The sequence below is a fragment of the Staurois parvus genome, unplaced genomic scaffold (genome assembly GCF_062004578.1).
Source record: "Staurois parvus isolate SC_StPar_1 unplaced genomic scaffold, SC_StPar_1.0 ptg000001l, whole genome shotgun sequence".
NCBI classification, from domain to species: Eukaryota; Metazoa; Chordata; class Amphibia; order Anura; family Ranidae; genus Staurois; species Staurois parvus.
The window spans coordinates 1,186,510-1,199,912 of NW_028317797.1; the positions used below are offsets into that span (position 1 = coordinate 1,186,510).

General features: G+C 42.7%; 1 protein-coding gene across 1 annotated transcript in view; it reads left to right on the forward strand.

Moving 5' to 3' along the window:
• The window catches only part of ACTR2 (actin related protein 2), a 91,200-nt gene continuing 77,797 nt past the window's right edge, over positions 1 to 13,403 (forward strand). Inside the window, exon 1 of the mRNA XM_089673350.1 lies at positions 1 to 188. Within this exon, the coding sequence (XP_089529476.1) occupies positions 141 to 188 (48 nt within the window). The 5' untranslated portion in view covers positions 1 to 140. The remainder of the gene's footprint in view (positions 189 to 13,403) is intronic.

A 13,403-nucleotide genomic window follows, 5' to 3' on the forward strand; every position in this document is an offset into this window, starting at 1 on the left:
TGCCAGTGACACGGCGAGTCACGTGTTCCCACCTACCGGAGGAGAAGGAGAAGTAGTATAGGTGTCGGGCGGGGGACGCACTTCCGGTCTAGCCAGTGACTGAGAGCTCGGAGGCTCCGGCGGAGGAGGGAGGCACCGACATGGACAGCCAAGGCAGGAAGGTGGTGGTGTGCGACAACGGGACCGGGGTGAGTAGCTGTGTGGCCGGGAACACGCTGGGCGTTGGTTGTCACCTCCCCTGTGTGAGAGAGAGAGGAGCGCACACCCACCCACCAGAGCCGGCACCGCCACATCTGTCAGGGAGTGCAGTGTCCGCTCTGCGGAGTCCTCCATACCATAGAGGGGCTGTGCCCATCACTGTCACCGCTCTCCGCCCGACGTGCGGCATCAGACCGGGGAGCCCATGTACTACTGCCTGGCAGGGGCCCCCCATCTTCTATCCCGGGGGCCCCCCCTATTCTCCCCTCCATGTCATTCCTGTGCCAGCTTCCACCCAGCCCCTCCCCCGGGCACAGTGCCCCCCATTCACTGACATCTCATTCATGTGTCAGGCAGATTAGTCGGCTGGGCTGTGGCAGTTCCGGGGTTAATGTCTTCCTGCATGTCCCCGCCTGCTGTGGTGGGAGGGAAGTGCAGGCCCAGCCAGATCAAAGCCTCTGCATACCTGGACATGTGTTGAGCTGGCAGGAGGATCCCATTCATCCGCTGTAGACTGGCTGACTATTGATTGGCAGATGCAGTCTATAGGCTCAGCTTAGTAAATCTGTATGACAAGGCGTGCTGTCCCTGCGCCCCTCTCTTCTGTCCCTGCGCCCCTCTCTTCTGTCCCACTCCTGCTGTAGTTTGTTACAGTTATCTGCTCTTGTTTTGTGATGTTGAAGATATTTCATCGCTCATCCGGGGAGCTTCCAGTGAATGTCGGGGATCTACCCTGCAATCCAGTGAATGTCGGGGACCTACGCTGCAATCCAGTGAATGTCGGGGACCTACCCTGCAGTCCAGTGGGGCCCCTTTCACACTTCTGGAGGTTGGCAGGGCGGCACCCAAACATTAAGGCAACTTCCCCCCTCAAGTTTGGTGAATGCCAAGTGTGGCCCCCCTCCAATTCGGTGAATGCCAAGTGTGGCCCCCCTCCAATTCGGTGAATGCCAAGTGTGGCCCCCCTCCAATTCGGTGAATGCCAAGGGTGGGCTCTCCTCCAGTACGGTGAATGCCAAGAGCGGCACTGACCCGCTCACTCCAGTGAGTCGTGCTGAATGCACAGCCACTGTTGTGTGCGAAGAGACACCATTGGGAGGAATTTATCCAAACTGGAGCAGTCAGAATCTAGCAGTTGTGAACGGCAATCCGTTAGCTTCTATCTTTCATTTCCAAAAAGCCTAACTGAAGAGAGAAGCTGACTGGTTGCTGTGCACAACTGCTCTATGTTCTGTCGTTATTCCCCCCCCCCCCCCCAGGCCAGTCCCAGAGAATTGCCTGTTTACTTTTTTCACAGACCTTCATTATAATATCACCTGTGAGCTCTGTTTACTGCTGTGATGTTGAGGTGTGGTGGTTCAGGTCGCTGCCCTTAAAATGTTTATTGTGAGCATTAATATTCAGTATACACCACAGCAACCCTGGTGTGACCTGACACTGTTTTGTCTTGTACGTACATTGAGGTTGCGCTGGACATAGCTGTCAGTACAGCCTCACTGCATCTAGTGTGAATGGACCCTTATAACGCAAGGGTTAACTCCGTTATTGTAAAGAGTTAGTTCACCTTTTACGAAACAACTGCCTCTTCACATAAGGGGTGCCTGAAGATAGTTAAGGCACTGGCAACTGAATCAACCTGTCGTTCCCCCCCCCCCCCCCCCCCCAGTGGAGCTGACCTGGAAGCACAAAATAATCTAATCTTCCTTCTATGAACTGCTAATCTCCTCATCCCTTGTACAACAGAGATGAACAAAGGTTTCAGAGAGGGAATGTTTGAAGTTCAGCTGGGTGACAACAATTCATCCATAGATCCAGTGGATGAGTGAGCATAGTCACCTAGGGGCAGGAAGTCTGCTATTGTCAGGGTTAACAGGTGAAAAGAAAGGAATAGATGCCTGAAAAAGGAAACAAATGCAACGACCACATCTAAGAAATATTCAACTGCAATATATTGAAGTTTTGGGTTTTACACCCTTTATTATTACCATGAATAATGTTTGGGTACATTCTGATTGTCCAACATGAAAGGTCTGACATGGATAAGTACACCTTCAGGATCATGTTACACGTTCCAGCATCTGCAGCCCTCCCCCTCTATGTGACAGCAGGCCAGGGATCTTCTCCCTGCACCCACAATTTTAACATACCATGGTCATGTGGGGCTCCGGCCACATGGCTGTGCCTGTCATTCACAGTTTCCTGTGAATGAATGCCTACAAGTACCATCAGCCATTGTGGCTGACAGCTTGTAGTTTTCAATGAGCTGCAAAAGTGCTGGTGAGCGCTCTGGTTGTCCATTGATCTACCTGCTCTCAGTTAACTGCCTGCCCATATGAGGTACAGGAAGTCAGCTATGTAGAGTCTGCAGGAGCCTGAGATTGCACCCGTGATCTTCTGATCACAGGTGCAATTCTCTGCAGGCTCCTTAGAAAAAAATAATAGATACTCTTCTTTTTTTTTTTTTCCCCTCAAAAAGACATGCATTTATTTATTTGTTCAAAAGGTGTTTCATGGTGTTTGAGCGCTTGGGAGGGGGGTTGTACCTTACACTTAGAACTGAGGGAGCCATTTAGATGAGGGTCTAAAAATCAGTGTTGCATAACCAGCCCAGTTGAAAGTAACTACTACCAGATGGTTTTGCGGTCTTTCATTTAAAATTATCGTATCTTTTTGAATGTTCATCAATATAGCTTTTATAGGGTTTTTGTCTTTATAGTATTATTGTACAGTAGATTGTTTTGAATTTTACTTTGCTATAGAATTCTTTTTAGCACATTTGCTAATTGTGATCTACCAGTGTTTAGTTTCCACAATGAGAGGAAGAGGCCTGATGGCTGTGTAGATAACAGATCACTGCAGGCTTTGTAACCTGATTCCAGGCAGAGGTTCTCATAATGTCCAAGACTGATATTTCTTTTATCAAATCGCTTCAGCATTTAGTGCAATTCTTTTTATTAAATTATGTTGGCTAACCTGTATTAAATAATCAAAACAAAACACAAAGTGTGTACTTTTCTGTTCCAAAGAAACCTCAGGATGTACGTGTCCCCACTGAAGGTTTTCACCGCTATTCTTTTTCTGGCTACAACTGTCAACTTTGGAACTTCCCACCCCAAAAAAAAAACAAAAACTGATGTATTTGTTGACCAAAAAAGTTTTAGCTGTGAATACCTTTACGCCAGGATCTACCCTTTTACTATCAGGTACACTTAGGCGGGGTTTATTTAGATTGGATGAAAGGTAATCATTTTACGAGTTGCAGTGACAAGCTTGGAACTTTCTCATTGACGTGTTTGTTGCAGTTTATCTTGTAGGAGTTAAAGCCATAGTAAAGTCCACTTTCGGTCCTTTTTAGGGGCCCCCAGGTGGGTTAGGCCATAATGTGCTAGTAAGAACGGCATACCAGCCTGGTCTTTCCACTGTGTTCCGTGCCTTTTGGCCGCTTGAATAAATGGGCCGCAGTGATGTCACTCCAATGTATGCGCACAAGGTTCACTTTGCAGCTGCCCAGATCGGGGTCGTAAATGTTTACTGAGCTGTGCGTGATCGGCTCTGTGAACATGAATGCTGGGAAAGTTTACTACCACTTTAGTCCTGTTATGTAAACATATTTGTTTTACATAGGTTGCAACATTGTCCTTATTAGTGTTGATAAACATTTTGGTAGGCTCCCCAGTGTATCTTGATTCATGAAATGGATACCTGTTTACTGTGCCCTAAAATGAATAGTTGAGGGTCTGCTAAAGGGAACTTTTTTTTTTTTTCTAACTTCCTTTCATAATCTAGGGTTACTCATGTTCCACATAGAGTTGTAAAGGAAGTGCAGTGTAACCGAGCAAGAGGAACTAAATGTATCAGTAAGCAGGTTTACACAGTGGTTTTTGCCTAGGGTACTGTGAAAGACTTGCCTAATCCTAATGTGACCGTGTGCATTTGTATTGAGTTGCACTTTCTGCACATTTTCAGTTGCTCTTTCATAGACCCTCAGAGGTTTACAAGAAACATGGTTGTCAACTTTTCTATTTGAAACTTTTATGTAGATGAATCTTGGGTAAAAACATCAAAACTACTGATATAGTACATAAATAAAAATAATTTGAAAGCAGAACTACACTGCATCTAAGCACCACAGACCAAAAGTGCTATTTAATTCATTTTTTAAGATTTAAAGCAAACTCCACATTCCATTCATGTCTCTATGCTTTGTTTTGTTGAGAAATCACGTTGAAAAAGACTCCACTTAGCATTTCTGGCTGTGGCCTTCTGGAGTAAGGGCAGATGATTTATGTAACATTTACTTCCTGAAATCCATTTGCCCTTAGCTCAGGCACGTAGGCAGGTGTGCCTAGCTGTGTTTTTGTTAACTTCTGTTGATTAGTATTTTACACCTTCAATACAAAACTTAAACAGAGCCTCTTGGATATTCCCCGGCTCTTGGTGTATTCAACAACCAATCAGTACAATACAATAAAAAGTTAACAGCCATGTTGTGGGGTTTAACAGGTATCAGGCTTTGTTTGCCAGTTTATTAAAGTGATTGTAAAGTGTAAATTTTTTCTTTTTCTAAACAAACAGTTACATAATTGCCTGGCTGAAAAAAAGACAAAACTCCATCCAGTTATACTTGTTATACTTACTTGCTCTGAGCAATAGAAATGCACAGAGCTCCCCCAAGCCTCCTCTTCTGGGGTCACTTCCTAAACTGGCACACCTGCAGACTCGATCCTGAGCCATGCTGCCTGCATCCATTGACAAAGATAGTGTGGTTTGGTTACACCCCCCACTCCCTTGTCACAGTGTTTGACTGACAGCCTTTAAGAGCCAATGGCTCCCGCTGCCTCAGCAAAGCCTGTGAGAGTGGGGAGAGCCGCTGCAGATGGGCACTACACTGGTTCGAGGGTTCTAATGAGAACTCGGGTAAATATAAGGGGCGTGAAGGGGCAATACAGGTGCTGGAATATTTTTTTTATCTTAATGCAGGGAAAGAATTAAGGTGAAAAATGTTTAGGCTTTAGAACCACCTTATGAGTTTGACATCCCTAAGGTGACTACTGAGCCTATAGTGACTCAAAAGCTAACTTCACTTTTCAGATGATGTAAGCATGGGTGTAACATGAAATTAGGTAAGAGTCCCCCCACCCCCAAACCTCCCCCTTTCCACTTACAGAATCCTGGAGTTCTCCCCACCCAGCTGCACAACTGAATTATTTGTTCAAAGTTGTGAATGAAAAAAACTACAAATCCCATCTGCCACCACGAGGGACTGTAATGAAGCACAAGTGTGATGCTGGTGCACTTGTAGTCCCTTGATACTTCCCTAGCGCTGTAACGAATGGTCAGTACCTCAGTAAGTATGGACTTAAGCTGAAGGAATAGTCTGCAGGAGCTAGATCATTTCACCGATAATCCAATGAGCACGTCTCAAATCTCCTTTTCTTTTTTTTTTTTTTTTTTTTTTTTTTATATGGGTGCATTTATTTATATTTACTTTGCAAAAGGTGATTTCTTCATTTTTTGAACTATTGAGAGAGGCTGCAAAAACAGCATCTATTGCGTTGGGGGGTGTGATGATATGGGGTCAGCTTGTACTTTGGACTTTGTGCTACCAAATGATTTCTAACTGGTTCTTTCAAACATTGTATTATTAATATTAATCATATTCCAGTAATATCCTAACCGCATTGTAGTGTTCTATGACACACTGTTCTTAAAAGAGAAATGGGAGTCATATACTAAATATATTGCAGCACAATTGGTTTCTGCAAGTTTGCCTCCCACTGATCTCCCATAATACATGTAGGCAAGCAGAGCTTTAGAATAAAAAGGAGCCAGGATTTATGGAAATAAAGATCAGCACCAGCTGAAAAGCAGGCATTCTGTTTCTAAGTTGAGCAGCCAGGCTTCAATCCTAGATGAGTCTTTACAGTCCTTTTAAATTAGACAAATTAACCCCCCCTCCCGACCAAGGCTTTGACCGGCTGAGAGTTGCTTATTAATGCTTCAGCTTACTTGTGTCACAGGCCATTTATGCTGATCATACACACATTCATCTGATTGATGCAACAATAGTTTTGATGGCCTGATCAAATCTAGCATCAGTTGGTTTCTTCTACCATTTCTATATTCTTTTAACCTAATTATGCAAGAACAGTTGAAGATGAAACTGCAGCTGAATGGAAAACTACAATTGTTTTCAGCATGGCACAATCTATCATTTCAGATTGCAATTTTTATATTTACTCCAATAAGCTTTTGACATTAAAAAATCACCTTTTTTAATGTCTGTGTATATGTTAATTTAACAAGCATTTTAACCCATGCATATATGTGGCGGTCAGGAAGTAGGCTTTATTTCTGGGTGCTGCATATGTGTTCCTGTGTTTGTGCTGGAAGCGCGCTCAACCGCACTCTCCCAGCCCTGAGACCAGACTATCGGTGACAGCTTCAAGCGGTACTAAAGGCTTAACTTTTTTTTTTCCCTAAAAATAACAAACGAGTCTATACTTACCTGTTGTGTGCAGTGGTTTTACACAGAGCAGCCTGGATCCTCCTTTTCTTGGGTCCCCCGCAGGCTCTCCTGGCCCCTCCCTCCTGTTGAGTGTCCCCAGAACAAGCAGCTTGCTATGGGGGCACCCGCTGCTCTGTGTGTCTATTCACACACAGAGCTGTGGCCCAGCCCCACCCTCTTCTTATTGGCGCACTGGCTGTGATTGACAGCATCGGGAGCCAAGACTCCAGTGCACATCGCTAGATCAAACGGGTTATTAGGTGGGGCTGCTGCAAACAGAAGGGTTTTTTTTTTTAACTTTATGCATAAAATGAAAAAACCTTGAGCCTTTACAACCACTTTCAGGTCTGTAGTAACGATCGCTGTGATGGCCTCTGATACCTCGCTGTGATGGCCATTTGCTCTGTAGCCCATCCTGTCTCTAGCAAGAAGATCCAAGGTATCTTTTCCATTCTCACTAGAAAAGAACTATGTACAAGAATAAGATTAAAGCAAAAAAAAAAAAAATATTCAGGGCTTGATCTAGTTCAGAAAGTGTATAGCCTCAGTTGGAGGGGAATGCTTTGCTTCACGCCTGTGGCAAAATCAGGCATGTAGCAGTCAGCAAGCTTGCTAAATGCGCCACTTCCAGACAAACAGGGAAGTGCTACAAATGCCTGGGGCATTTATGTTCAAAAATTGAGATAAAATTGGCAGTGAGGAGGAGTCGCATTGCCTCCTCGCCGCCTGTCAATTTCCTGTGAAGCACTGTCCAAATGCAGAACTGTTTCACATATATGCATTTTGCATTTGATGCTTTCTCCAGTGCTTTTTGCAGTTTGGTTTGCATTTTTTTTTTGTGTTCACTTTTTTTTTTTTTTTTTTTTTTTTTTGCTGCTGGGCAGAATAAGGATGCAAAATAATTTCCAAAATGCAGCAGCTCAAAAAAGCATAAATGTGATCATGTTCCATAGGAAAACCATTTTAAATGGACTGTAGTGCGCTTCTGCAAAAAGCAATAAAAAAACGCATAGGTGGGATTGGAGCCTTAGCCACACTTCTAAATCTAACCTTTGTGTCAGTGATAGTGGCAGTGTTGGGGGTCAGTGTGTTTTAGGTAACAAAAAAGGTTTTAGATTTAGTGTCAATGCAAGTGTTGGGGTAAAAAAAAAAACATTTACTATTATTTCTTGGCCCTTCTACAGGAACAAATAATGTACATGTGTGTTATTGCTGTGATCATTAGGCATAGGAGAATTCAGTTTGTGGGTGGATCATGGTAATGGCCTAAAATATCAGGCTAAAATTAAAAAAATAATTTTATTGCAGCATTTTGGGCCGGTTTTCCTTTCATATTAAAACAAAATCAAATATCCATTACCATTTTCCACCAAATGAAAGTCCATTCTGTCCTGAAAAAAAATGTATGACCCACCTGGATCTGCTAAGACCAGCCATAGATGGATGGACATTTTGCCGGCTTGGCAGGGACCGGCTGAATTTCAGTGCATGTATGGGCAGACTGGTTGTACTGAAGTCAATCTAACAAAAAACACTTATTTGCCCCCTTTTTTTTTTTTTTTAATTTTTTTTTTTTACTCATCTGAGTCCTCCCATCATACAACACTCTGCAGCAACTCTTCAGGGAGTGAAGATCAGTGATCCACCGCTGCAGTGTAAGTAGGTTGTGGAGGGATGGGGGACTTGGGAATAGCCAGAGACAGTCAGTTTGCCGTAAACATTTAAGTGGAATCTATCGGCATTTCCTTTTCTGCATTTTATTTATTTTATTTGGTGAGTTGGTGCCTATTTCTGGCAGGTTTCCGCTCTGCTTTCTTAAGTTGTGGCTGTCGGCTGATTCTGAATAACAGGAGAGCAAAACTAAGTGGACTCCTGTGACCCACAAGAGAAGTATTGCAGAATAAAAGCTTTGGCCGTACTTCTTTTTTTAAGGATTGGTAAGCTGCAAGATATTATTGTTGTTTTTTTGTTTTTTTTGTGTGTTTAGATAAACATGGTATGGGAGAAGTTTAGAAAAATATATAAGGGTTCTTTAAAGCCCTCTGAGGATCCATGACTGTTTGGTCCCTTTTGTGCAGTGCAGAAAAGTAGATTTTTTTTTTTTTTTCAACTAATGGAAATAGTTGACTCATCTTTCCTGTCCTGAATTTCAGCAGATTTGCAATCCCCTACGGATGTGTACTGCTTGGTTTAGTACTTCATGGTTCTTTGCCAGCCCAGAGTAAGTAACCCATTCTGTGTTAGTCTGGAGAAAGTCCATATTTTAAGCAAAATCTGCAAACCACAAATATTTCCTTTCTTACTGCACATCTGGTTGCACAGATCTAATATCTGCTGAGACAGTTACTTTTCACTTTCCCTCATTTTAAACATGTGTGCTGGACGAAACGTATTGTGCCAGTGGAAGTTGTAGGTTCTCCCCTAACCCTGGTGCAGACACTCCTGTTGTTTCATGTATGGTATACAAAGACCTGTTTTTTCCAATAGACAGTAGAATTGAAACTTTCTTTCCAGTCCATCATTTTATCAGTCACGCATTCATGTTCAGAGGTCCTCAATTTTCTGCACACGCAGGAAGTACAGTGCAAGTGCAAGAGAAGAGCCAGCACACAGGAGGTAAAATATAAGGCGATACGACACATTGAGTAAAGCCACTAACAGACATTCTAGAATAAGTAATGGTGACACGCTTCCAATATAAAATACAAAGTCACAATTTATATATTCTACTAAGGTAACCCAAATCCCAAATCATATGTGAATGTGCCAAAAAAAATTAATAAAATTATATACACACACACCCTGTTTGTGTGTCTTGCAGCATAAACAATAGTAATAATAAAAAGAAAATGTAGTCCAATGTGAAAAGTCCTATACACCAACCAATATTCATACATTCCTCAATCGATTCATCAGTTCTTGCCAAGAAAACAATATACACTCACTGGCCACTTTATTAGGTACGCCTTGCAAGTGCCAAGAAAATATCCCCCATACTATTACACCACCACCACCAGGCTGAACTGATCATACAAGGCAGGATGGATCCGTGCTGTTATTATTATTATAATACAGTATTTATATGGCGCCAAAAGGTTTGCTCAGCGCTGTACATTATAGTGGGGGACAGAACATGAGACAATACAGTAACAAAACAATACACGAGGGGTTCGAGGACCCTGCTCTTTCGAGCTTACAATCTAGGATGTCATTTACTCCAAATTCTGACCCTACCATCTGAATGTTGTAGCAACCAGTCTGCCCATTCTCCTCTGATATCAACAAGGCATTTTCGTCCACACAACTGCCACTCGCTGGATATTATTTTTTCTTTTTCGGACCATTCTCTGTAAACCCTAGAGATGGTTGTGCATGCAAAATCCCAGTAGATCAGCGGTTTTTGAAAAAATCTGACCATCCCGTCTGGAACCAACAGCCATGCCACATTCAAAATTACTTAAATCCCCACATTTTGATACTTGGTTTGAACTTCAGCAAGTCGTCTTTATCACATCTACATGCCTAAATGCATTAAGTTGCTGCCATGTGACTGGCTGATTAGCAATTTGTGTTACCCAGCAATTGAACAGGTGTACCTAACAAAGTTGCCGGTGAGTGTAACTTCCTTCATTGTAAGTAAGCATCGCCACACCTCATGGATATATCCTCACTTTATATCAGGAAACTCACTCAAAAATGGGGTAAATTGCATTTTTTTTTTTTCGACCCTTGATTCTCTTCAGCATTCACCAAATCATACCCGGTCTCCCAGGAATACAGCCAGGTCCATAAATATTGGGACATCGACACAATTCTAACATTTTTGGCTCTCTATACCACCACAATGGATTTGAAATGAAATGAACAAGATGTGCTTTAACTGCAGACTGTCAGCTTTAATTTGAGGGTATTTACATCCAAATCAGGTGAACGGTGTAGAAATTACAACAGTTTGCATATGTGCGTCCCACTTGGTAAGGGACCAAAAGTAATGGGACAATTTGGCTTCTCAGTTGTTCCATGGCCAGGTATGTGTTATTTCCTCATTATCCCAATTACAATGAGCAGATAAAAGGTCCAGAGTTCATTTCACGTGTGCTATTTGCATTTGGAATCTGTTGCTGTCAACTCTCAAGATGAGATCCAAAGAGCTGTCACTATCAGTGAAGCAAGCCATCATTAGGCTGAAAAAACAAAACAAACCCATCAGAGAGATAGCAAAAACATTTGGCGTGGCCAAAACAACAGTTTGGAACATTCTTAAAAAGAAGGAACGCACTGGTGAGCTCAGCAACACCAAAAGACCCGGAAGACCACAGAAAACAACTGTGGTGGATGACCGAAGAATTCTTTCCCTGGTGAAGAAAACACCCTTCACAACAGTTGGCCAGTTCAAGAACACTCTCCAGGAGGTAGGTGTATGTGTGTCAAAGTCAACAATCAAGAGAAGACTTCACCAGAGTGAATACAGAGGGTTCACCACAAGATGTAAACCAGTGGTGAGCCTCAAAAACAGGAAGGCCAGATTAGAGTTTGCCAAACGACATCTAAAAAAGCCTTCACAGTTCTGGAACAACATCCTATGGACAGATGAGACCAAGATCAACTTGTACCAGAGTGATGGGAAGAGAAGAGTATGGAGAAGGAAAGGAACTGCTCATGATCCTAAGCATACCACCTCATCAGTGAAGCATGGTGGTGGTAGTGTCATGGCGTGGGCATGTATGGCTGCCAATGGAACTGGTTCTCTTGTATTTATTGATGATGTGACTGCTGACAAAAGCAGCAGGATGAATTCTGAAGTGTTTCGGGCAATATTATCTGCTCATATTCAGCCAAATGCTTCAGAACTCATTGGACGCCGCTTCACAGTGCAGATGGACAATGACCCAAAGCATACTGCAAAAGCAACCAAAGAGTTTTTTAAGGGAAAGAAGTGGAATGTTATGCAATGGCCAAATCAATCACCTGACCTGAATCCGATTGAGCATGCATTTCACTTGCTGAAGACAAAACTGAAGGGAAAATGCCCCAAGAACAAGCAGGAACTGAAGACAGTTGCAGTAGAGGCCTGGCAGAGCATCACCAGGGATGAAACCCAGCGTCTGGTGATGTCTATGCGTTCCAGACTTCAGGCTGTAATTGACTGCAAAGGATTTGCAACCAAGTATTAAAAAGTGAAAGTTTGATTTATGATTATTATTCTGTCCCATTACTTTTGGTCTCTTAACAAGTGGGAGGCACATATGTAAACTGTTGTAATTCCTACACCGTTCACCTGAATTGGATGTCAATACCCTCAAATTAAAGCTGACAGTCTGCAGTTAAAGCACATCTTGTTTGTTTCATTTCAAATCCATTGTGGTGGTGTATAGAGCCAAAAATGTTAGAATTGTGTCGATGTCCCAATATTTATGGACCTGACTGTATATATATTAAAAGGAAGCTGAGAAACATCCAAAAGTGCTGACTGCTGGTTTAGTTCCATAAAAGGTTTAAAATTACACTAACATGTTAAGTTTATAGAGGCATGTCACAGGCTATTGGCATACCTGACTTTCCAAAATGATGTCTAAGCTCCGTCCAGCATGGGGATGTCACTGCCCACCTGATGCTATGTTCCCTAGTTGGCTTTCTCAAAGCCTCCCTCACCAAATCATACCCGATCTCCCAGGAATAAAAAAATATATATATTATATACACATAGTGAAGGAAATAAGTATTTGATCCCCTGCTGATTTTGAATGTTTGCCCACTCACAAAGAAATGATCAGTCTACAAATCGAATGGTAGGTGTATTGTAACACTGAGAGACAGAATAGCAATAAAAAATTGAAAAGAAATGCATGTCTAACAAATGATGCACTGATTAGCATGTTCATGAGGGAAATAAGTATTTGATCCCCTTCACAAAACATGACTTAGTACTTGGTGGCAAATCCCTTGTTGGCAATCAGAGGTCAGACGTTTCCTGTTGTTGGCCACCAGGTTTGCGCACATCTCCGGAGGGATTTTGGCCCACTCCTCTTGGCAGATCCTATCCAAGTCATTAAGGTTTGGTGGCTGTCGTTTGGCACATTCGGCTCCCTCCACAGATTTTCAATCGTATTAAGGTCTGGAGACTGGCTAGGCCACTCCTGGACCTTAATGTGCTTCTTCTTGAGCCACTCCTTTGTTGCCTTGGCTGCGTGTTTTGGGTCATTGTCATGCTGGAACACCCATCCACGACCCATTTTCAATGTCCTGGCTTGAGGGAAGAAGGTTCTTACCCAAGATTTGACGGTACATTGCCCTGTCCATCGTCCCTTTGATGCGGTGCAGTTGTCCTGTCCCCTTAGCAGAAAAACACCCCCAAAGCAGAATGTTTCCACCACCATGTTTGACAGTTGGGATGGTTTGGCATCTAAGCTCCGCCCAGTGTGATGTCACTGCCCACCTGATGCGTTGCGCTCCAGTTTTTTTTCTTAAAGACTGGTGGTGTTTACTCATGCTGAAGGAAGTTATATTTTCTTGCCAATAATTGATCAAACGATTGGGGATTGCACGAAGATTGGTGTATGGGACTTTACATTGGACTACATTTTTTTTTTTTTTTTTATATTTTATTGTTTATGCTGCAAGACGTGTTTGTGTGTGTGTATTTTGCACATTCACATGTTATTAAATATTGAAATTATTTTTTCTATGATAAAGGATT